The sequence below is a fragment of the Salvelinus sp. IW2-2015 genome, linkage group LG4q.1:29 (assembly GCF_002910315.2).
Source record: "Salvelinus sp. IW2-2015 linkage group LG4q.1:29, ASM291031v2, whole genome shotgun sequence".
Lineage (NCBI taxonomy): Eukaryota > Metazoa > Chordata > Actinopteri > Salmoniformes > Salmonidae > Salvelinus > Salvelinus sp. IW2-2015.
The window spans coordinates 44,132,249-44,158,679 of record NC_036842.1 but is presented as its reverse complement, the minus strand read 5'-3'; the positions used below and the strand labels follow the sequence as shown (position 1 = coordinate 44,158,679).

Sequence of the window (26,431 nt, the reverse complement as noted above, 5' to 3'; positions counted from 1 at the left end):
CTGCAGCACTCCACCAATCAGGGCTTTATGGTAGTGGCCAGATGGAAGCAATTCCTCAGTAAAAGGCACATGACAGCCAGCTTGGACTCTGCCAAAAGGCACCTAAAGGACTCTCAGACCATGAGAAACAAGATTCTCTGGTCTGATGAAACCAAGATTGAAATCTTTGGCCTAAATGCCAAACGTCACGTCTGGAACAAACTTAGCACCATCCCTACAGTGAAGCATGGTGATGGCAGCATCATGCTGTGGGGATGTTTTTCAGCGGCAGGAACTGGGAGATTAGTCAGGATTGAGGGAAAGATTAACAGAGCAATCCTTGATGAAAACGTGCTCCAGAGCGCTCAGGACCTCAGATTGGGGCGAAGGTACACCTTCCAACAGGACAACAACCCTAAGCACACAACCAAGACAACGCAGTAGTGGCTTCGGTACAAGTCTCTGAACGTCCTCGAGTGGCACAGCCAGAGCCTGGACTTGATCCCGATTTAACATCTCTGGAGAGACCTGAAAATAGCTGTAAAGCGACGATCCTCATTCAATATGACATAGCTTGAGATTAACTGCAGAGAAGAATGGGAGAAACTCCCCAAATACAGGTGTGCCAAGCTTGTAGTCATACCCAAGAAGCCTCGGCACTGTAATCGCTGCCAAAGATGCTTCAACAAAGTACTGCGTAAAGGGTCTGAAAACGTATGTAAATGTCATAACTATATATTTTTTAAATAAATGCGCAAAAAATTCTAAAAACCTGTTTTGCTTTGTCATTATGGTGTATTGTGTGCAGATTGATGCAGAGAATAAACAATTTAATCAATTGTAGAATAAGGCTGTAACTAAAAAGTCAAGGGGTCTGAATCCTTTACAAATGCACTGTATGTTTTATGTTGCATGTGTTACCCTAGTGCAAAATCTCACTTTGCAATTGTGGTTAAGAAAACACTTCAAAATGTGATACACTTTAATAAGTAGTATTTACATTATGTACACCAAAGCACAATAAGACCTTAATAACCCCTACTATGTCCAATTTCATTGTTGATTAGTACACATTTACATTTGTTACGAATAAGACCATATGATAGTTGAAAAAAAAAAAACGGAAAAAAAACACATGATAAACAATTTGAACAATGAGTGCCATGTTTCATACTAGTTTGACTTAGACCGGGGTACAAAGGTACATGTGAACAAGTTCACTGGTGCATCACGGTCCAATACTTTGATCAATACAGTTGACCATGAAAGCAATGGTTGGGGTACAAACCAGTCAGTTATCGATATCAAACACAAAAACTTTACAGTTCATAGGTGTCCCAGTCCATATGACATGTAGGCTAATTCTAGGGTGGATCTTATGGGTTAAAACCATAATGTTTCTTCTTCCATCTTTGTAAAGACAAAATAACATTCACGTTTCGTCTTCAGCTTTCAATGGAGGTGGATGCTAGACTTCCAAACATTCTCCGATCTCTCGCTCACATTGAAGTCTTTAAAACTCGGATACTCTTCCACACTTCTAGAACCAATGATTCCCAATCCAGGGCCCGTATCCATAAAGCGTCAGAGTAGAAAATTGGTCTTAAGTACCGAAAATAGAGACATTTTACTCCTACTCTTATGGGGTCGTTCCATATAATCTCAATCACTTTCTGACTCCATCCCTTTTGATTGGAATGAAACCCTCAATACAAGCTTGCCCATTGTAGAAGGACAGAAAGTGATTTTTGGGACCTGAATGACAAAACATTCTGGAGATAGAGGTGCTCAAAGTTGACCCATTTTGCATACCCGACCATGAAAATATCTATGTCATCACTGAAAAAGATAAATGGTTGAACTTGAAAGCTTATAAAAAGGGTTGTCAAACTAATTATTTGTTTAAACATATTTTGAGAAATTATGTTTTTACCTTTATGTTAAAGGTAAAAAAATACCTTTGTATTAAGGTATTTTTCCAGAAATTATTAGTTTGACACTTTCTGACCACTAATACCATGGGCAAGCATGTATGGAAGGCTGTATACATCTTTCAGGTAGTAACTTGATAAATGCCATTTCAAATTCAATTGTGTACCAGCTAAATGGCAGTGAACTGAAGGGATAGGTCCATTCTATGAGTCATGGTTATGATTGAAATTACACCCACCCTGTATTCATGAGAATGATGTGTCTCAACCGATTTAGTGCACAACACAAACACTCAGACTATGTAACATAGGAGGGTCTAAGCTACATGTGAAAATGGAAAAAATTAATTTACACATTTTTTGAAAATTGACATTAAAGGAGAAGTTTACCCAAAATACAGAAACTCCCAAGTGATTCCATACATTCAAACTAGTTCAGTGGAGTTTGCCCTCTCCCCAGCTCACTCGGCGGAGAAGTGAAGACAGCGTAACATACAGTGGGGAGAACAAGTATTTGAAACACTGCCGATTTTGCAGGTTTTCCTACTTACAAAGCATGTAGAGGTCTGTCATTTTTATCATTGGTACACTTCAACTGTGAGAGACGGAATCTAAAACAAAAATCCAGAAAATCACATTGTATGATTTTTAAGTAATTCATTTGCATTTTATTGCATGACATAAGTATTTGACACATCAGAAAAGCAGAACTTAATATTTGGTACAGAAACCTTTGTTTGCAATTACAGAGATCATATGTTCCTGTAGTTCTTGACCAGGTTTGCACACACTGCAGCAGGGATTTTGGCCCACTCCTCCATACAGACCTTCTCCAGATCCTTCAGGTTTCGGGGCTGTCGCTGGGCAATACAGACTTTCAGCTCCCTCCAAAGATTTTCTATTGGGTTCAGGTTTTGTTTTAGATTCCGTCTCTCACAGTTGAAGTGTACCTATGATAAAAAATGACAGACCTCTACATGCTTTGTAAGTAGGAAAACCTGCAAAATTGGCAGTGTATCAAATACTTGTTCTCCCCACTGTATTAGTTATACAATGTAAACAGCAATCTACAAATATGTATGACGACAAGATAATCGCTAGTGATGAAGAAAACAAGTGAAGGAGAGGGGGTGGGTCGATGGTGTCGTCTAACAGTATTTATTTGAGCCCGAGTATTCGGACAAAGAATTAAGGCAAATTGACCTTCAGATGGTCACCGCCGCTCTAACCACTGAGGCCGTAGCAGTAGCCGGACCACAGCCCCAACCCACCCAGAGAATCAACACAGACTGGCGGTGCAGTTGTGGCAATTGCGCTCCAATGCCGTGAATGAGAAATGTTTGTGCTGCAGAGAATGAGAATACGGGTCTACAATTCTTACAGTAATGGAGTAATGTAATGAGGAACAGTTCGTTTGCTTTTGCGACCTGATGGGTTCTGACTTCTAAACTTGAAAATACGAAATATTCTTATTCATATCACAGAGGGAGAGGGGAATGTAGAACGTATACATTCTGTCAGAATGTTTTATTGTTGGACATCAGGGATCCTATGGGGAGGAGTGAGGAGTTTGGGGCCGAGGTCAGGTGAAGTGAGGAAGAACAGATTTCACTAAGGTGCTGTCTAGCAACAGAGACGTAATTGGCTGTTCAGATGTGTAGGAGGAGACTCAGCATAGGAGAAAGAGTTAAATAACAGTACTTGTGTGAATAGGTTGTCTTATGCAGCTGTTTGACCAAGTGGGTGAATAAACTTGGTTTGAGCTTTACTAAGCATCCGCGAGTTTTACTCGGTTCATTTAGAACCTAACAGACCACAGGGATTTTGCTGCCCATACACTCTGGTGTACTGGAAATGTTTTTCTGTATTCCAAAAAAACAAACGGGAAAGTTCCTCAATTTTGGGTAAGCTTCTCCTTTAACGCAAAAAAAATGGAAAAAATATATATATAGTGCCTTCGAAAAGTATTCAGAACCCTTGACTTTTTCCACATTTTGTTACTTTACAGCCCTAATAAAAAAATTATTAAATAAAATAAATTCCTCAATGTGTACACAATACCCCATAATGACGGCCAGAAGGAAGCCACTAGTCAGTAAAAATGCACATGACAGCATGCTTAGAGTTTGCCAAAAGGCACCTAAAGACTCTCAGACCATGAGAAACAAGATTCTGTTCTGATGAAACCAAGATCCAACTCTTTGGCCTGAATGCCAAGCGTCATGTCTAGAGGAAACCTGGCACCATCCCTACGGTGAAGCATGGTGGCAGCATCATGCTGATGGGATGTTTTTCAGCGCCAGGGACTTGGAGACTAGTCAGGATAGAGGGAAAGATGAGCAGAGCAAAGTACAGAGAGATCGCTCTGGAGCAGGTTTTCATCAACGCTCAAGACCACCTTCCAACAGGACAACGACCCTAAGCACACAGCCAAGACAACGCAGTAGTGGCTTCGGGACAAGTCTCTGAATGTCCTTGAGTGGCCCCGACAATCCCCATTCAACATGACAGGCTTGTAGAGTCATACCCAAGAAGACAACGCTGTAATCGCTGCCAAAGGTGCATCAACAAAGTACTGCGTAAAGGGTCTGAAAACGTATGTAAATGTCATAAGTAGTAAGTATTTTTTTTAATAAACGTGCAAAAATTTTACAAACCTGTTTTGCTTTGTCATTATGGGGTATTGTGTGTAGATTGATGAAGGGGAAAAAAAGATTTAATCAATGTTAGAATAAGGCTGTAAACTTAACAAAATGTGTAAAAAGTCGAGGGGTCTGAATACTCTCCCGAATGCACTGTATATATACAYAACCAGTCAAATGTTGGGACACACCTACTCATTGAGAGAATACCAAGAGTGTGCAAAGCTGTCATCAAGGCAAAGGGTGACTACTTTGAAGAATATCAAATATATTTTGATTTGATTAACACTTCTTGGGTACTACATGATTCCAAATGTGTTATTTCATAGTTTTGATGTCTTCACTATTATTCTACAATGTAGAAAATAGTCAAAATAAATAAAAACCCTTGAATGAGTAGGTGTCCAAACTTTTGACTGGTACTGTGTGTGTGTACACACACACACACACACACACACATATATATATATATATGTATATGTATATTGTAAAAAAATTATCAAATAGCTTGACAACCCTGTTTGAAAGCTTTCAAATGATATCAAACTCAACAGTTATATTTTTCAGTCATAAAGACATGGATGTCTTACGGTAGGGTGGGAAATGCAAAATGGGTCAACTTTGCGCAACTCTATCTCCTGAATGTTTTGGCATTCAGGTCCAAAAAGTCACTTTCAGACAACTTCTACCATGGACAAACATGTTTGGAAGGTTTCGTTCAAATCTAAAGGGGTGCAGGAAGTGAATTCATATGGAACGACCGTATGGGTAAAAATAAAAGCTTTGCATGAAGCCTCTTAGGTGATGAGTCGCACCTAAAATCGACATGGGGGGGGGTCATAATACGCTACAGACGTTTGTGAGAAGACCAACTTTCGGGATGTCTCATGGCCTGACAAACACCGCTTTAGCTCTGCCACCTTTCACTGCAAATGTGGAAGGGCGACATTGTAGGATGCGGTGGATTGAGACACAGCCTATGCCAAAAACTGCTCCTTACCGAAAAGAAGAAAAAAAAGACCGAATTTGATGGGTATTTTTCTATTATGCTAATTAGATTTGAACAACAATCAGAATTGGTAAAAAATATATATATTTCGCATGCCAACATATTAGGCAAGAATTAAGAGAAGGCTGACCGTGTCGGGCAAAAATTATGTCAAACACTACACTATTGCAACATACAGTCACGTCTGAAGCGTGCTATAGAGTTCACAGCTGGCAATGCCTCATAACGATTAATCATTTGCAACAATGTCAAAAAGCGCCATCACTATCTTTCCTTTGGAGTACCTCAAACTGTTGTGATAACAAGACATTGAGTTTGTCGGAGCAGTGACTTAACATCCTAAAACCTACTCTGAGCTAGTTCTTTTACAACAGGTTTTAACAGGATTCCTTGGGCCTTTTCTGAGACGCTTTGTGGATATGGCCCCGGGTTACAGGAGACATTTCAACTAATCTCAATTAGTTATCGTTTTGACTCTTGATTAAGTCAACACCGCATTACAAATATGGACTAATATTGAACTTCTAGTCCCAGGTACGAGTCTTTAAAATGAAGTCAGAGGTCAGGTTAATTCAGTAGAAAACCAGTAGACTGCACTTACGTCGCCAGGACCAGAAACAGGTCACTCCAGATCATAGCAGTCGGTTCTCGACCTCTTCCATCTCTCACTTCCTTTCTCTCTCTCTCCCCATCCCTATCTAACAGAGTGTGCCTCGTCCTGCACTCTCCTTCCGACCTTGTTTCTTCAGTAGCTGGATGCGGTTGTGGCAGTAAAACTTGATGGCCCTCCAGTCGCGCTGGTTGCTGACCAGAAGAGGGCAGAGGTGCAAGCAGCGCTCGCAGTCTGCCTTGGCTGGCACGCGCAGCTCCATGATGTTCCTCTTCAGGTGCGTCTCCACGGCGACTCGCTCCGCCTCCGACCAGGGCCGCTTCAGCACCCCACGCTTCCCTGGGAACACAGGACAGACTCATGTGTATCAATTACCCAATTCCAAATCCATCCCCACAGAGCACCGAACCCCTAATCGATACAGTGCCTTCAGCAAGTGTACACACCGCTTTACTTTTTCCACATTTTGTTGTGTTACAGACTGATTTTAAAATTGATTACAGCTAGATGTTTTGTCACTGGCCTAAATACAACACCGCATAATGTCAAAGGAGATTTAATTATTATAATGTTTTCTTTTTTTAAGTTTACAAATTAATTACAAATGAAAAGCTGAAATGACTTGCGTTAATAAGTACTCAACCGCTTTGTTATGGCAAGCCTAAATAAGTTCAGGAGTAAAAATGTGTCTAACAAGTCACATAATAAGTTGAGTGGACTCAGTCTGTGTGCAGTAAAAAAAAATAGAATCTTATTGGTCGCATACACATTTAGCAGATGTTTTGCAGGTGTAGCGATATGCTTGTGTTCCTATCTCCAACAGTGCAGGAATATCTAACAATACACACAAAAAAAATTATAACATCTATTCTAATAATAAATTATATATACAGTTGAAGTCTGAAGTTTACATACACCTTAGCCAAATACTTTTAAACTCAGTTCACAATTCCTGACATTAATCCTTGTAAAACGGTCGTTAAGACACTAACAGCTTACAGACGGTAGGCAATTAAGGTCACAGTTATGAAAACGTAGGACACTAAAGAGGCCTTTCTACTGATTCTGAAAAACACCTTAGGCATGCTGCAAGGAGGCATGAGGACTGCAGATGTGGCCAGGGCAATAAATTGCAATGTTCGTACTGTGAGACACCTAAGACAGAGCTACAGGGAGACAGGACGGACAGCTGATTGTCCTCGCAGTGGCAGACCACGTGTAACAACACCTGCACAGGATCGGTATATCTGAACATCACACCTGCGGGACAGGTACAGGAAGGCAACAACAACTGCCTGCAATAGGCTGAGAGAGGCTGGACTGAGGGCTTGTGGGCCTGTTGTAAGGCAGGTCCTCACCAAACATCACCGGCAACAACGTCGCCTATGGGCACAAACCCACCAAACGCTGGACCAGACAGGACTMGCAAAAAGTGCTCTTCACTGACGAGWCGCGGTTTTGTCTTACCAGGGGTGATGGTCGGATTCGCGTTTATCGTCGAAGGAATGAGCGTTACACCAAGGCCTGTACTCTGGAGAGGGATCGATTTGGAAGTGGAGGGTCCGTCATGGTCTGGGGCGGTTTGTCACAGCATCATCAGACTGAGCTTGTTATCATTGCAGGCAATCTCAACGCTGTGTGTTACAGGGAAGACATCCTCCTCCCTCATGTGGTACCTTTCCTGCAGGCTCATCTTGACCCTCCAGTACTTTGCGTGATTTCCTGCAAGACAGGATTGTCAGTGTTCTGCCAGAAAAGAGCCCGGATCTTAATCCCATTGAGCACGTCTGGGACCTGTTGGATCGGAGGATGAGGGCTAGGGCCATTCCCCCCAGAAATGTCAGTGAGCTTGGTGGAAGAGTGGGGTAACATCTCACAGCAAGAACTGGCAAATCTGATGCAGTCCATGAGGAGATGCACTGCAGTACTTAATGCAGTTAGTGGCCACACCAGATACTGACTGTTATTTTTGATTTTGACCCCCCCTTTGCTCATGGACACATTATTCAATTTCTGTTAGTCAGGTGTCTGTGGAACTTGTTCAGTTTATGTCTCAGTTGTTAAATCTTATCTTCATACAAATATTTACACATGTTAAGTTTGCTGAAAATAAACAGTTAACAATGAGAGGTAATTTTGCTGATATATAATATACATTCTGTCTTTGGGAAAGTATTCAGACCCCTTCACGTTTTTCACATATTGTAACGTTAGACTTATTCTAAAATGTAATTGTTCATTTTTGTCCCCTCAATCTACACACAATACACCATAATGACAAAGCCAAAAATGTTTTGTTAATATATTTATTATTTTAAAAAATGAAATATTACATAAGTATTCAGACCCTTTACTCAGTACTTTGTTGAAGCACCTTTGGCAGCGATTACAGCATCGAGTCTTCTTGGGTATGACGCTAAAGCTTGGCACATCTGTATTTGGGGAGTTTCTCCCATCCTTCTCTGCAGATCCTCTTAAGCTGTCATATTGGATGGGGAGCATTGCTGCACAGTATTTTCAGGTCTCTCCCGAGATGTTAGATCAGGTTCAAGTCTAGGCTCTGGCTGGGCGACTCAAGGCCATTCAGAGACTTGTCTCGAAGCCAGGGGTCGTTGTCCTGTTGGAAGGTGAAGCTGCGCCCCAGTTCGGAGGTCCTGAGCGCTCTGGAGCAGGTTTAAAATCAAGGATCGCTCTGTACTTTCCTCCATTCATCTTTGCCTCGATCCTGACAAGTCTCCCAGTCCCTGCCACTGAAAAACATTCCCACAGCATGATGCTGCCATGTTACCACCATTCTTCATTGTAGGGACAGTGCCAGGTTTCCTCCAGACGTGACGCTTGGCATTCAGGCCTAAGAGTTCAATCTTGSTTTCATCAGACCAGAGAATCTTATTTCTCATGGTCTGAGAGTCTTTAGGTGCCTTTAGGCAAACTACAAGCGGGCTGTCATGTACCTTTTACTGAGGAGTGGCTTCCGTCCGGTGGAGTGCTGCAGAGATGGTTGTCCTTCTGGAAGGTTCTCCCATCTCCACAGAGGAACTCTAGAGCTCTGACAGTGACCATCGGGGTCTTGGTCACCTACCGGACCAAAGCCCTTCTCCCCCAATTGCTCAGTTTGGCCGGGCGGATACAGGTGTGCCAAGCTTGTAAAGTCATACCCAAGAAGACGTAATGCTGTAATAGCTGCCAAAGGTGTTTCAACAAAGTATTGAGTAAAGGGTCTGAAAACTTATGTAAATGTGATATTTCAGGCAAATTTGCTAAAAATAAAAAAAATCTTTGTCATTATGGGGTATTGTGTTTAGATTGATGAAAAGAGGGGGAAAAACTATTTAATACATTTTAGAATAAAGGCTGTAATGTAACAAAATGTGGAAAAAGTCAAGGGGTCTGAATACTTTCCGAATGCACTGTATGTTGGCATGCATAAAACAATTGATGGTTGTTTAAAGCTGAATTCTGACACTATTACTGTTATATTAACCCACTAGTCACTCCCATTTAACAACTAAATCGCTTTGGCACAGTCGGCCTCAAGTCACTTGACGATAATGTTGCAAACAATGCTGCATACCATGTTTGAAAGGTCTCTCATTTTCATCGAACACAATCAAAGTCAACATAAGTTCTAGATGCCTTCAATTGCCCAACTTAGACATGCCCGACCTCTGCATTTTTTAAACAATGTGATATTGCGCTCCAATAATACAATGTAGGTAATACAATAAACCGATAGAAAATCATCTTTATTTGTTAGCTCATTTGTTTTTAGGTATTTAGGCATATCATGTGAAATAAGCCTTGTGAAATTATTGTGAAGGGCACAAGAGACACTGTTGCATGTAGATAATTATATGATCAATCCATAAATTATCAAAATATTTTTTTAACAACTCCATAGAAATTGCTTGTGGCGCAGCAACCACTGATACCCTGCATTTTTTTTATTATCAAGACAGCTGCTGGTAAATACTTGACTGGTTAGGGAAGCTCATGAGGTGTCCTAACTATCTGTCAAATGTGTGACTTCTGACTAAAGAGGTTCATGCATAGCTTTTATGATGAAAAATACTCAACGATCTATTGACGATAACGAGACGCCCTGGGGGGGAAAAACGATAACTATTACAAATTACTTTTCATTTTAGTGTACGAAAATGTGACCAGATGAGAATTCCATGTGCCATTTCATTTGACATGAAGCTACTTTTCAATTGTTTTGTCCAACCATAAGCATGCATGCAAAATATTTTATGCAATCCTCTCATTGGCAGAATTTACATCTTTCAGTTACGTGGTCTGATTGATCTCACTTTCATGTAGGCTATTTTTGCTTTGATCACAATGTGCGCTGTTATTCATTAATCTGCGTTGCCGCTCTCGCACCACGGTCCTCAAATGAGAGTTGCAGTTAACTTTTTCAGATTGGAAAAACATGTGCCATTTGTTGAATATTAGGAGTAAAGTAATACTCGGAAAGCTCAAATTCTCCCCTTTTCAAGGAAACCACTGTTATTTCCCCCCTTGATGGTTATGATGGGGAGAAAATCAGAGCTGTAAATTGTTTAACCTGTAGCCAAGGCTTTATAGCCTATATGCTTAATTATGTCTGGCATTGGTTACCATCTGCCACAATATCAATGTTGCCAGCTAAGGTATAAGAGGGAATAGTAGGCCTAGTTGGACACGGCACATGATGGAAGTTAGAGGTTGCCTAAACATTCATTATTTACACTATTATGTGACTAAAATGGATGTGACTAAAACAAGACAAAAATTGTCCAGAGTTTTAGTCGACTGAAAACAAAAACTAACGAAGGATGAAATGACTAGAATGTGACTAAGATTTCTAGATTTGAAAAGATCGATGTTAAGGAAGTAATCGAGTCGCTTGTCGAGTCCCTTGTTGATCAAATTTGTCTGACGCTAGCACACAGTGGCTCACAAAAATAGGCTTTTGTTCAAAACAATTCACCAAAATATGCATTAATATATCAAGCATTGGGTAGGCCGAGAAATACAATGGTACATACCGGACTTGGGCTGGATGCTTCTCCTTTTGTGGGCACCAGGGAGCGGAGGGTTGACAGAGGGAGGGGGTCCTTTTTTCTTGCGGGGGGGTCGACCTGGTCGCTTCTTCACCACCTCCACCTTCTCTGCCTCCCCGTCGGAGTCAACTGAGAAGGAGTCTGCAGAGTTACCCACCATCACTGTTGGATAGGGATAGAAGAGGGAGAGGGCACATATGTCAACAGGAATATAACATACAACATGCTTTGTTCATTCACCAACACCTGCCTTTCAAACTCAGCAAAAAAAGAAATGTCCTCACTGTCAACTGCGTTCATTTTCATAGCAAGAGTCAACAACTGAGACATAAACTTTACAAGTTCCACAGACATGTGACTAACATAAATTGAATAATGTGTTCCTGAAATAAGGGAGGGTCAAAATCAAAAGTAACAGTCAGAATCTGGTGTGGCCACTAGCTGCATTAAGTACTGCAGTGCATCTCTTCCTCATGGACTGCACCAGATTTTCCAGTTATTGCTGTGAGATGTCACCCCACTCTTCCACAAAGACACCTGCAAGTTCCCGGACATTTCTGGGGGGAACGGCCCTAGCCCTCACCCTCCGATCCAACAGGTCCCAGACGTGCTCAATGGGATTGAGATCCAGGCTCTTCGCTGGCCATGGCAGAACACTGACATTCCTGTCTTGCAGCAAATCACGCAAAGAACGAGCAGTGTGGCTGGTGGTATTGACATGCAAGAGGGTAATATCAGGATGAGCCTGCAGGAAGGGTACCACATGAGGGAGGAGGAAGTCTTCCCTGTAACACACAGCGTTGAGATTGCCTGCAATGACAACAAGCTCAGTTCGATGATGCTGTGACACACCGCCCTAGACCATGACGGACCCTCCACCTCCAAATCAATCCCGCTCCAGAGTACAGCCCTCGGTGTAACGCTCATTGCTTCGACGATAAACGCGAATCCGACCATCACCCCTGATGAGACAAAACCGCGACTCGTCAGTGAGGAGCACTTTTTGCCAGTCCTGTCTGGTCCAGCGATGGTGGGTCCAGCCTCTCTCAGCCTATTGCGGACAGTCTGAGCACTGATGGAGGGATTATGCGTTCCTGGTGTAACTCGGGCAGTTGTTGTTGCCATCCTGTACCTGTCCCACAGGTGTGATGTTCGGATGTACCGATCTGTGCAGGTGTTATTACACGTGGTCTGCCACTGCGAGGACGATCAGCTGTCCGTCCTGTCTCCCTGTAGCGCCGTCTTAGGCGTCTCACAGTACGGACATTGCAATTTATTGCCCTGGCCACATCTGCAGTCCTCATGCGTCCTTGCAGCCTGCCTAAGGCACGTTCATGCAGATGAGCAGGGACCTTGGGCATCTTTTTTTTTGTGTTTTTCCAGAGTCAGTAGAAAGGCCTCTTTAGTGTCCTACGTTTTCATAACTGTGACCTTAATTGCCTACCGTCTGTAAGCTGTTAGTGCCTTAACAACCGTTCCACAGGTGCATGTTCATTAATTGTTTATGGGTCATTGAACAAGCATGGAAAACAGTGTTTAAACCCTTTACAATGAAGATCTGTGAAGTTATTTGGATTTTTACGAATTATCTTTGAAAGACAGGGTCCTGAAAAAGGGACATTTATTTTTTTGCTGAGTTTACAATGTAAAGGACTTGAAGACTCAGGGCAACGTTTTCCTCTGGAATTTACACACTTGTAATGAGCAAACAGTAACATATCACATAGTCCGTTAACAATGTCTGATAAGGACAGATTGTTTTACTGCAGGCAATGGAATCGCAAGGTGCAGTATTAAGAGCTCCCAWCTATTTAAAATGATATGATTAGTTTGCTCACAGCTGTGTCATAGCGAGAGAAGAATTGCCCTTGTGTCGCCTCCCTCAGTGTAAAGCCTCCCGTATTACTGCTTTATTAACAACTTACAACAAGTAAACATACCCCTAGTGAGCATGACAAGCATACTCATGTTAAACAAAGCTATCAATTACTCTACTGCTGATCCATCTCAGAACCTCCTTGTTTCCTCCTCTCCTCCAACATCACAATGAGAGAAAATTGGGGAGATGAATAGTTCACACCTAAATGCAACTTTTCTCTTGTATTCCCTTCTGAAGGTAACTGGTGCAAACCCTTCATGAACAGAAACGTAATTTTTTTAGGGATGGCGTTCTGTCATGAATTAGTAGTGAGTGCTAGTTTCGTCATACCAGAGCCGAGTTCCCGGCAGTGTCTCCTTACCATCCAGCTCCAGACAAATGTGCTGCAGGCTCATCCCTCTGAACAGCACGCCCTGCCGCTCCCCATAAAGCACCACCCTGCCCACATGTCCCATCAACGCAGGGTCTCGGCCTATCGTGGTGCAGCTCTGGGTTACGTGGTACTCCCGCTGCAGGAAGTCTTCCAGGCGCTTGCCAGCCGCCCCGCCCGGCAGGCCTTGCCCCTCACCTTCCTCCAGGAGCAGTAACTGGGTAAGGATGGCCACCTGCCGGCGCACTCGCGTTTGGGTCAGCACTCCGGGGTTCTTGGCGCCGCTGGCACGTGCCAGGTTGCGCAGCAGGTCGGTGCCCCGGAGCGGCGTMGCGGGCGAGTGGAAGGGCCGGGAGAAGACGTAGGGGCTGTGGGGGTCCACGCCCACATTGGCAGAGGTCTGAAGGAGCAGCTCCATGCAGGGCTCGCAGTGCGGGGGCAGGATGAGGGGCTGGATACGCCCCCGCTTACCCAGCACACCTGCCCGGGGGAGGTGGCAAAGTACCTGGCGCTCGAAGGGGGAGAGGATGGCCTCTAGGCCAGTGGGGGGGTCGTTGGCCAAGTTAGCCTGGGTCGGGCTCGGTGTGGTGGTGCGGTTGTGGTAGTCCTGGGTGGTGAGCTTGGCCACTTCGCACTCACGGTGCCGGTTGTAGAGGATAAGTAGCGCCAGGCTGGAGTGGCAAAGTAGGCGCCAGGCCTCGGCCGAACTGGAGGAGCGAGATAGGGACAAGAAGGAAGAGTGCTGCTGCCGGCGGAGGAAGAGCACCAGGCAGGAGAGGGAGGATAGGAGAGGGGGCATGTGATGTCTGTGAGAGCTAGAAAAAGGAGAGAGGCAGAGAGAGGGAGAGAGAGAAAGTAAAAACAATAACATGTCAAAAAGTAATATTTTTACTTTATCTTTATCACAATAATAATGATAGAATTGCAGAATATGCTGTCATTTCTCAAGCAGTTTTGATTCAGAACTTCATATTTCACATTTCAGTTAGGCCCGACTTTCTCCCCAATGCAGCAGAACCATATTATCCATCACATACCTAGCCATCTCGGCACTCTTATTCTCAGGACTCTCCCCTTCCCCAGCTCCACACAGCTCCAGCTCCTCACCCGGCTCTTCTTCCTCCGGCTCGGGGGTAGAACGTGGAGGTATCTCTTCCTCCTTGCTTCTGAAGCACTCCTCTGTTTTCTGCTGCTCCTCCTTTGCTCTCTTCGGCCTGCGGCCCCTCCTGGCTGGTGTGGGCAGACTTTTAACCGGTGCCACTGCAGGGGCGAAGCATTGCTTTGGCGTCTGCACCGATAAGTTGGAGCCTTTCTTGGCCACGGCCGACTGCGCAGACAGTGAGAGCGAAAAGGAGACCGCCCCCGAGGAACTTCGAGTGGCCGGCGCATCCCTCGCTCTCTCCCTGGAGAAAGGAGGGGGAGGGAGAGGGGCGGTAGCGGAGGATGAGGAGGGCTGGGGGGAGGCGAAGGTGTGGCCATGAGAGGAGGCGGTGGAGGAGGAGTGAGGATGGGAGGAGGTAGAGGAGGAGTGTGTGTGGCGTGTGGCTAGATCCATGGCCGCCCTGACCTTTGGCTGGTTGGCATGGTGTTTCTCCAGGTGGCGCGCCAGCGAACGGTAGTGGCGGCCGCAGTAGGAACAGTGCTGCCGTCGGCTGACCGTAGCCCCACTGGAGCTACCAATGTTTATGTTGATGTTGTTGTTGATATTGGTGGTGGGGGGCGCCAGGGTCGTGGCGAGCTGAGACTGGGTCTGGGCCGGGGAGGCGGCCAGTTGGGAGGACGACAACGAGCAGGGGTGGCCGGGTCCCGCCCTAGGGTTAGCGGCGCTGTTCTTCTTGGTGGTGACCGTGACAGCTATCTTGCGCTTCTTTCGGCGACGGAGCATACGGCCCCTCAGCTCCTCCATCTCTTCTTCTTCATCGTCATCATCATCGTCGTCGTCTTCCTCCTCCTCATCTTCTTCTCGGTCCGAGTCGCTGGGCTCAGAGTGGGTGAGCGGGGAGGAGGAAGGGGAGAGGGACCAGGAGGGGGTGAGGTAGTCAGAGAGAGACAGAGGGTGGGGGCCGGGGTCTTCCTCCTTTTCGGAGACAAACCCCAAAACAAGACAAAAGAGACTTTGTAAATACCCTCTGTAACCAATAGATTAAATGAACTTGAGGTAGGGTCACGACCGTTTTGATTACCTTCTTAATGTTATTGTCTGGGTTAAAGCTGCAGTCAAACCCTCGCGAAGACACAGAGCTATGGAATCCCTAGAATATTCATAACACAACCAACAGGCTTCAATATGGATTCAGAGCATTATTATCTGAGTGCCACAACAGTTACACTGGGCATTGCAATGTTTTTTCTTAGAACAAGGAGACAACATGAATGCAACTAGTAATGCCTACAGATGAACAACGTCAATTTTGATGTGTATAAGGTTGCTGTTAGTCAGACGTCATGACCTCTAACAACTCATTCCCCAAGTATATTTAAGAATGGACGAAATGGGTTTGCGATGAGGAAAGCTGGTGATGTTATCAGCAAGTCAATCACCATGGCGTTCTCTCCCCAGTCCGTCAGGCTGTAGTCCACCGTGATCTCCTCCCCTTTGGCGATGTCGTGGATCGCTATAACGACSAGTCGCACCTGGCTTCCACAGTGCACCTCTCGGATTCTGCAGTTAGGCGGGGGGTGGAAGAGCACTGGCCCCCGGACCCCACTCGCCCCCTCCTCACCCAGCTCCGACACGCTGTACGGAGAAACACAGTAACGTTACATACCATCCACTCACCATTGGATTGGTCGTCACCAAGCCCGGTCCCGGAGAGATACACGGTGTGCTGCCTTTTGCTCTATTCTAGCGCTGACACAACGGATTTCACTGATCAAGGTCTTGGTGAGGTGTGGGCTATTCTACGGTAACGGATTTGCGCTTTGACTCAGTTGTTTTTACTTAAAAAAATGTATGCCAAACAAAAAATATTGATTTCAAAAGTTGAACAAACCATACAATGCTATGCAAAAGGACTAATTGTGACAATTTCCATTGAACATTTTTCATAAACGAATTTAGTGGAAGGATTGTGCAGATGCAAACTTTGATCATGGAATTTAATGTAAAATCTCCCTCAGGTTTATGCGACCACATTTCCAAAAACTCCTAATTATCTGCTCCAAATTAAAATTCAAAGATGTAAGCTATTTTTTGGATCCCCATTAGCTGCTGCCAAGGCACCACATCAATACATATCCACAGCACAAAATGTACAATACCACCATACAACAATATTAAAACGTACAGTGTGTGGGCTAGCGTGTGTGTATCCTGTGCTGTACTCAGTACTGTAGTCTATCTGAACATCTCACTCCAAAATCATGGGCATTAATATGGAGCCGGTCCCTCCTTTGATGCTATAACAGCTTCCGCTCTTCTGGGAAGGCTTGCCACTAGATGTTGGAACATTTCTGCGGGGACTTGCTTCCATTCAAGCACAAGAGCATTAGTGAGGTCAGGCACAAATGTTGGGCAAATAGGCCTGGCTCGCAGTCGGCGTTCCAATTCATCTATAGGTGTTTGAAGGGGTTGAGGTCAGGGCTCTGTGCAGGCCAGTCAAGATCTTCCACACCGATCACGACAAACCATTTCTGTACTGACCTTGCTATGTGCATGAGGGCAGTGTCATGCTGAAACAGGAAAGGGCCTTCCCCAAACTGTTGCCACGAAGTTGGAAGCACAGAATCATGTAGAATGTCATTGTATGCTGTGGCGTTAAGATTTTCATTCACTGGAACGAAGGGGCCTAGCCTGAACCATAGACAAACAGCCCCAGACCATTATTCCTCCTCCACCAAACTTTACATATGGCACTATACATTCGGACAAGTAGCGTTCTCCTGGCATCAGCCAAACCCAGAGTCGTTTGTCGGACTGCTGGATGGTGAAGCATAATTCATCACTCCAGAGAATTTCCACCCTTTCCAGAGTCCAATGGCGGCGAGCTTTACACCACTCCAGCCAACGCTTGGCATTGCGCATGATCTTAGGCTTGTGTACGGATGCTCGGCCATGGGAAAAAACAATTTCATGAAGCTCCATACAAACAGTTTTTGTGGTGACATTGCTTCCAGAGGCAGTGTGGAACTCAGTAGTGAGTTTTGCAACCGAAAACAACATTATTTACGCACTACGCGCTTCAGCACTCACCGGTCTCGTTCTATGAGCTTGTGTGGCATACCACTTCGCGGCTGAAGACGTTGTTGCTCCGAGCCATTTCCACTTCACAATAACAGCACTTACAGTTGACTGGGGCAGCTCTAGCAGGGCAGAAATTTTACAAACTGACTTGTTGGAAAGGTGGCATCCTATGACGGTGCCACATTGAAAGTCACTGAGCTCTTCAGTATGGCCATTCTACTGCAAATGTGTGTCTATGGAGATTGCATGGCTGTGTGCTCTATTTTATAATCTTTCAATAAGCAAAAATATTGGATATATTATTGAAGCTGGTGTACAAAACCGAAAGTAAAAGATGCAAAAATGTAACTTAACGCGATGCCTAGAAATAGCGCGCATAGAAAATATCTACAGCATCTTAGACCTGCTATCAATGAGAACAACAGATCTTTTACTCACATTTCTATGTGAATTTGGTTGGGTGGCCAAAAAATTACATTTTGCAGAGTTAATCCCTTTTTAATTCAGGCTGTAACACAAAATGCAGAAAAAGTAAAGGAGTGTGAATAATGTCAGTAGGCTACAGTAGCCTATGCTTCGGAGGTGGGAGGAGCAGGTAGCCTACACGGACAGAAAGATTTTCAGCTGGCAGGCAGACACTGGAATACGTTTGTGTGACAGATTGAGGGCTTTGCATAGGTGCCTTGTAATGTTTTTTTGTGGGACTGAAAAAAAAGAGTCCCTAAAGTAAAATAACGTTATTAAACCAGTTCCCATGCTTTTAAAATAACAGTTCACTTTCGTTCCCGGTTCTGTTCCTAAAAACCAACCCCTGGTTATGTGTAACCCAGGTATGCCTACTAGGCTATGTGTACTGTGTAGCCTAGGCCTACTTATGTATGTGTTTGTGTTTGTTAATGTTTTTACCATTTATTTGTACTGAACAAAATTATAAGACACAACATGTAGTGTTGTTGCCGTGTTTCATGAAGCCGAAAAAAAAGTCACCAAAAACGTTCCATACACACAAAAAGCTTCTCTCAAATGTTGTGCACAATTTTGTTTACATCCGTTAGTGAAAATTTCTCCTTTGCCAAAATAATCCATCTATCTGAGGTTTAGCATATGAAGTAGCTGATTAAATAGCATGATCATTACACAGGTGTACCTTCTGCTGGGGACAATAAAAGGCCAAATATGCAGTTGTGTCACAACACAATGTTAAAGATGTCTCAAGTTGAGAGAGCGTGCAATTGGCATGCTGACTCCAGGAATGTCAACCATCGCTATTACCAGAGAATTTAATGTTCATTTCTCTACCATTAGCCGAAGTAGAGAACTTTGGCAGTACCTCCAACCAGCCTCACAACTGCAGACAACGTGTAACCACTCCAGCCCAGGACCTCCAATTCCGGCTTCTTCACCAGCGGGATCGTCTGAGGCCAGCCACCCGGACAGCTGATGAAACTGTGGGTTTGCACAACCGAAGGATTTCTGCATAAACTGTCAGAAACCGTCTCAGGCAAGCTCTTCTGCGTGCTCGTCATCCTCACCAGGATCTTGATCTGACTGCAGTACAGCGTCGTAACCGACTTCAGTGGGCAAATGCTCACCTTCGATGGCCACTGGCACGCTGAAGAAGTGTGAACACAGTGCCCCATTGTGGCGGTGAGGTTATAGTATGTGCAGGCATAAGCTACGGGCAATGAATACAATAGCATTTTATTGATGGCAACTGAATGCACAGAGATACAGTGACAAGATCCTGAGGCCCATTGTCACGCCATTCACCCACCGCCATCACCTGATGTTTCAGCATGATAATGCATGGCTCGTGTCGAAAGGATCTGTACACAACTCCTGGAAGCTGAAAATGTCCCAGTTCTTCCATGGCCTGCATACTCACCAGCCATGTCACCCATTGAGCATGTGTGGTATGCTCTGGATTGACATGTAAAACAGTGTGTTGCAGTTCACGCCAATATTCAGCAACTATGCAGTCATTGAAGAGGAGTGGAACAAAACTCCACAATCAACAGCCTGATCAACACTTTCCGAAGGAGATGTGTCGCGCTGCATGAGGCAAATGGTGGTCACACCAGATACTGACCGGTTTTCTGATCCACGCCCCTACTTTTATTTTTATTTTTTTATATCTGTGACCAACAGATGCATATTTGTATTCCCAGTCATGTGAAATCCATAGATTATGGCCTAATAAATGTATTTCAATTGTCTAATTTCCTTATATGAACTGTAAACTCAGTAAAATCTTTGAAATTGTTGCATGTTGCCTTTATATGTAGAAGGACCAAAATTWGGTTTTCAAACTGTGTAATACTCATGATTTTAAATGCATTATCCACATGTGGTTGTTTCTGGGGGTTTTTAAATTATCAAATAAATCAAAACCAAAAATGCAACTACAAAAACAATGTGATTGCATCAATATTTCATTGAGCGATTTCTAGATAAGACCAGAAACATTTAATTTATTTCTCATCAAGCATGATATCCTCTACCTCTCATTATCAGACATTGGCTGTATGTTTCAGAAGAACACATTTTTTAAAGTGTAATTGAGTAATCCTATTGTCTCTCTCACCAGAGCTGGGAGGGGTCAGCAAGGTAGTAAGGGCTTCCGGGTGGAGGCAGTCTGTCCTCCGCTCCCTCTGGGTACTGCCCACCACCTAGGAGAGTTACACACAGGTAAGAACAACAGCACACATTTAACCCAATGTATACAGTGCCTTGCGAAAGTATTCACCCCCTGGCATTTATCCTATTTTGTTTCCTTACAACCTGGAATTAAAATTGATTTTTGGGGGGTTTGTGTCATTTGACTTAGAAGATGCTAAATATGTTTTATTGTGAAACAAACAAGAAATAAGACAAACAAACAGAAAACTTCAGTGTGCATAACTATTCACCCCCCCCAAAATCAATACTTTGCAGAGGCACCTTTTGCAGCAATTACAGTTGCATGTCTCTTGGGGTATGTCTCTATAAGCTTGGCACATCTAGCCACTGGGATTGTTGCCCATTCTTCAAGGCAAAACTGCTCCAGCTCCTTCAAGCTGGATGGGTTCCGCTGGTGTACAGCAATCTTTAAATCATACCACAGATTCTCAATTGGATTGAGGTCTGGGCTTTGCCTAAGCCATTCCAAGACATTTAAATGTTTTCCCTTAAACAACTCGAGTGTTGCTTTAGCAGTATGCTTAGGGTCATTGTCCTGCTGGTAGGTGAACCTCTGTCCCAGTCTCAAATCTCGAGAAGACTGAAACAGGTTTCCCTCAAGAATTTCCCTGTATTTAGCACCATCCATCCTTCCTTCAATACTGACCAGTTTCCCAGTCCTTGCCGATGAAAAACATCCCCACAGCATGATGCTGCCACCACCATGCTTCACTGTGGGGATAGTGTTCCCGGGGTGATGAGTGGTGTTGGGTTTGCGCCAGAAATAGTGGTTTCCTTGATGGCCAAAAAGCTCAATTTTAGTCTCATCTGACCAGAGTACCTTCTTCCATATGTTTGGGGAGTCTCCCAAACGCCTTTTGGCGAACACCAAACGTGTTTGCTTACTTTTTCTTTAAGCAATCGCTTTTTTCGGGCCACTCTTCCGTAAAACCCAGCTCTGTGGACTGAACGGCTTAAAGTGGTCCTATGGACAGATACACCAATCTTCGCTGTGGAGCTTTGCAGCTTCTTCAGGGTTATCTTTGGTCTCTTTATTGCCTTTCTGATTAATGCCCTCCCTGCCTGGCACGTGAGTTTTGGTGGGTGGCCCTCTCTTGGCAGGTTGTGGTGCCATATTCTATCCATTTGTTAATAATGGATTTAATGGTGCTCCGTGGGATGTTCAACATTTAGGATATTTTTTTATAACACAACCCTGATCTGTACTTCTCCACAACTTTGTCCCTGACATGATTGGAGCTCCTTGGTCTTCATGGTGCCGCTTGGTGTTACAGACTCTGGGGCCTTTCAGAACAGGTGTATCATGTGACAGATCATGTGACACTTAAATAAAGTCCACCTGTGTGCAATCTAACTAATTATGTGACTTCTGAAGGTAATAGGTTGCACCGGATCTTATTTAGGGACTTCATAGCCAAGGGGGTGAATACACATGCATGTACCACTTTTCCGTTTTTTATTTTAGAGAAGTTATTTTTTTCATTTCACCAATATGTCCATAATATGTAATATTATATTATAATATCTCCATTACATGCCCATAATATGTAATATTATAATATGTCCATTACATGAAATCCAAAAAAAAAATCTATTTAAATTACAGGTTGTAATGCAACAAAATATGAAAAACGCCACGGGGGATGAATACTTTTGCAAGGCACTGTACGTACACATACATTTTTGCTCACCCATCTACACACAACACCCCATAATGACAAAGTGAAAACATGTTAAGACATTTTTGCACATTCATTGAAAATGAAATATAGAAATATGTAATGTACCTAAGCATTGACACGCAGAGTCAGTACTTTGTAAAAGCACCTTTGGCAGTGATTACAGCCATGAGTCTTTCTGGGTAAGTCTCAATTATTATTATTTTTTATTTAAATGTAACCTTTATTTAACTAGGCAAGTCAGTTAATAAGAATTTGTTCTTTACAATTACGGCCTACCCTGGCCAAACCCGGACGACGCTGGGCCAATTGTGCACCGCCCTTCGGGACTCCCAATCACGGCCGGATGTGATACAGTCTGGATTCGAACTAGGGACTGTAGTGACGTCTCTTGCACTGAGATGCACTGCTTTACACCGCTATGCCACTCGGGAGCCCCCTCTAAGAGCGTTCCACACCTGGATTTTGCAACATTTGGCCATTGATCTTTTCAAAATTCTTTAAGCTCTGTCAAATTGGTTGTTGATAATTGCTAGACAACCATTGTTCAGGTCTTGCCATAGATTTCCAAGTAGATTTAAGTCAAAACTGTAACTGTGCCACTCAGGAACATTCACTGTCTTTTTTGGTAAGAAACTCCAGTGTAGATTTGGCCTTATGTTTAAGGTTATTGTCTTGCTGAAAGGAACCAGGTTTTCCTCTAGGATTTTGTCTGTGCTGAGCTCCATTCCGTTTGTTTTAATCCTGAAAAACTCCCAAGTCCTTAACGATTACAAGCATACCCATAACGTGATGCATCCACCACTATGCTTGAAAATATGGGGAGTGGTACTCAGTAATGTGTTGTATTGGATTTGCCAACAAAACAAAACACTTTGTATTCAGGACAAAAAGTTAAATTGCTTTGACACATTTTTTGCAGTATTACAGTAGAGCCTTGTTGTAAACAGGATGCATGTTTAGGAATATGTTTATTCTGTACAGGCTTCCTTCTATTCGCTCTGTCAATTAGGTTAGTATTGCGGAGTAACTACAAAGTTGATGCATCCTCAGTTTTCCTCCCATCACAGCCATTAAACTCTAACTGTTTTAAAGCCACCAATGGCCTGATGGTGAAATCCCTGAGTGGTTTCCTTCCTCTCCGGAAACTGAGTTAGGAAGGACGCCTGTATCTTTGTAGTGATTGGGTGTATTGATGCCATCCAAAGTGTAATTAATAACTTCACCATGCTAATTAATAACTTCACCATGCTCAAAGGGATATTCAATGTCTGCTTTCCTTTAACCATCTATCAATAGGTGCCCTTCTTTGCAAAGCCTTGGAAAACCTCCCAGGTCTTTTTGGTTGAATCTGTGTTTGAAATTCACTGCAACACTAAGGGACCTTACAGATAATTATGTGTGGGCTACAGAGATGAGGTAGTCATTCAAAAATCATGTTAAACACTATTGTTGCAACTTGTGACTTGTTAAGCAAATTTCTACTCCTGAACTTATTTAGGCTTGTCATAACATAGGGGTTGAATACAGCTTTACATTTTTTTATGAGTTTGTAAAAACTTCAAAAACATAATTCCAGTTTGACATTATGGGGTACTGTGTGTAGGCCAGTAACAAAGTCATACTGTAATACAACATTTAGAAAAAGTCCAGGGGTGTGAATACTTTCTGACGGCACGTGATAGGGTGTCTGTCTGTGCGTGTGTTTACCCGGACTGTAGCTGTGTTCAGACAGACTTTCCTCCTCTTCATCCTCGGTCACGTAGGCCCGGTCACACACCTTCACAGGTGTACCCTTCCTTTTTCTCCCACACACCCGCCTACAAAACACACGCGGGGTTCCTTTAGCCCTTGTCCATGACTCTCAGTTCCATTACACATAAGAGTCATAGGACAAAGGAGTCTTCTGTACGTGGGAGTTTTGTTAAGTGCCCAAACGCTCAGTCTGAATATTAACATGCATCGCTTGCGGTACAGGTTTTGGGAGCATAAGGACCGTATCTTTCATATCAGCGAGAAATAATACATAAATAAAAAGGTTGCATTGATACACACCTTTATAGGGTTATCGTTCCCACGTGGCCATATCGCCATTACAGCGAGTGTTGACGGCAGACAGATGGAAGACAGAGGGACTACCTGTGCTAATTAGCTATGTAGCATGCACCGAACACCTGTGTGTAACGGAAGAAGGTCCCCAGAAACATACTGTTGAACACAACTGTGATAAAGCCGTATAAAACAGTGTATATTTTGCATTTGTGAAATTACTTTGATGTGATATAAAAGGGGCTTTATGTTTCTAGAAACTGTATCGCAATATATAATCCATTCACGTTTAGCTTGAGTATTTGGCTGCCAGAGAAAGTCTACCTCTGAAGATATCGTATAAGGTCCTTGGACCTTAAGGAGTAACGGCAGGCTCCTTAAGAGTACATCTTGGGCTAGGGTTCCCTTCAGATTAAGAACATTTCAGCTTAAAAATGTACTGCATAGAGCAGACAGATTTATGTTGTGTATGACAATAATTACATTTCTAGATAGAGGTAGCGTTCTCCTGGCATCCGAACAAACCCAGATTCTTCCGTCGGACTGCCAGATGGTGAAGCGGGATTCATCACTCCAGAGAACGCGTCTCCACTGCTCCAGAGTCCAATGGCTGCGAGCTTTACACCACTCCAGCCGACACATGGCATTGCCCATGGTGATCTGAGGCCTGTGTGCGGCTTCTTGGCCATGGAAAACCATTTAATGAAACTCCCAACGAAAAGTTATTGTGCTGATGTTTCTTCCAGAAGCAGTTTGGAACTCGGTAGTAAGTGTTGCAACCGAGGACAGATGATTTTTATGCGCTACATGCTTAAGCGGTCCCGTACTCTGAGCTTGTGCGGCCTACCACTTCACGGCTGAGCCGTTGTTGCTCCTAGACATTCTACTTCCCAATAACAGCCCTTACAGTTGACCGGGGCAGCTCTAGCAGGACAGAAATTGTATTAACTGTCTTGTTGGAAAGGTGGAATCCTATGACGGTGCCACATTGAAAGTGACTGAGCTCCTCAGTACCGGCCATTCTACTGCCAATGTTTGTCTATGGAGATTGCATGGCTGTGTGCTCGATTTAATACACCTGTCAGCAACAGGTGAAGCTGAAATTTCCGAATCCACTAATTTGAAGGGGTGTTCACATACTTTTGGCCATGTAAAATAACTTGCATTTACATCTGCCACATTCTGAATAGGCAATTTCTTGCTATCAAACAACCCCAAGAAAGGTCTACAGCCACTCGTAGTAAGTCATTTTCTACTACCGTATTGAATAATTTAATCACAACAATGTTATTCTAATATTGTTTCTAAAGTTAAATTCAAAACGGCAGTGAAATAGATATGGCATTAACAATTGGGGTGACATAGACAGATGTTAAAATTATACTGATACTATCAACAAATTGAATCAAATCCATAAATAATCTAAATAATCTGATAAAGACACAAAATAATAGCTTTATAAAATAAACATTTGACAAACCCTAATAGCAAACCTATATAAAATGCGCCCCACTCCACACACACCTGAGATACCTTTGTATCCCTCATTCGCTCTCTCTGATACAGTAGACCACAAGTCAGTCAGATCATCAACACAGTGAAAATGATGCCTGAATTTAACTGGGGCTTCCCCCCCAACAACATCAGTTTTAATAAAGATGATCTAACTAGCTACCAAAACATCTGGTATGCAGGTGTGGTTTTAATGAAATATTCACAATTAACGAATTATCTATGAATAATGTATCTCGCTAGTTAGCAAACGTTAGTTATCAGAATCAAGTAAGGCATATCCTAAATGCAATTAAATCTAGATAGCTAGTCAGTTAGCGAAGACTACTGTTCTGCCGATATAACTAACGTAACGCGTTAGCTGGCCGGACAAGATAAAATGGCTAGCTAGTTGGCTGGCTGGCTATTGAAATAACAGACAGCGCATTACAGCTGGCTAGCTACCAAACGAAAGAGCACAATCATACGGCTTAATCGGCGTTAAGAGAAGTGGGTGACCGTAATTGTGGATGCTTGCACATACTAAACTAGTTAGTGATTCCGAAGCGAAAAAGCACTTTTGCTGTGTTTCATTTTTGTCAGCAGAATCATCACGCGGATGGAAGCCTGGAACTAAACAAACACACGCTCAGACAGGGCTTGCGTTCTACTTCACTTTCGAACAAAGTAACGTTAGCAAGTGACCAGATACAGAACAAAAATGTATTTCCCAATAAGCTATTTAGCTCACCCCCGGGGCTGCGGCGGTGGCGGCTTGCTCCCATCCCCGTCACTGTCGAGGGTCGGTGGCTCCCGGTAGTCAAAAGGCGACCGTACGTTCTCCGCCATTAGGACTGCTCTCCTACCCGTCCTCGCGCTCCG

At 43.6% G+C, this 26,431-nt stretch overlaps 2 protein-coding genes across 5 annotated transcripts in view; both read right to left on the bottom strand.

Moving 5' to 3' along the window:
• LOC111962012 (uncharacterized) overlaps positions 1 to 26,431 on the bottom strand; it is a 238,509-nt gene that overhangs the window by 166,911 nt on the left and 45,167 nt on the right. The window lies entirely within an intron of this gene.
• On the bottom strand, positions 949 to 26,431 carry LOC111962016 (uncharacterized). 3 transcript variants are annotated; one of them, XM_023984756.2, is made up of 9 exons: positions 26,301 to 26,431; positions 23,720 to 23,829; positions 20,236 to 20,320; positions 16,010 to 16,205; positions 15,652 to 15,720; positions 14,506 to 15,545; positions 13,460 to 14,283; positions 11,205 to 11,381; positions 949 to 6,510 (listed from the first exon to the last, which is right to left on the bottom strand). In XM_023984756.2, the coding sequence occupies exons 1-9, from the start codon at positions 26,396 to 26,398 to the stop codon at positions 6,260 to 6,262; spliced, it is 2,850 nt and encodes a 949-aa protein (XP_023840524.1). In that variant the 5' UTR covers positions 26,399 to 26,431; the 3' UTR covers positions 949 to 6,259. The 3 variants fall into 3 exon arrangements, with proteins under 3 accessions (XP_023840524.1, XP_023840525.1, XP_023840527.1); XM_023984757.2 differs by lacking the exon at positions 15,652 to 15,720; XM_023984759.2 differs by lacking the exon at positions 23,720 to 23,829 and having other exon boundaries at positions 26,301 to 26,422.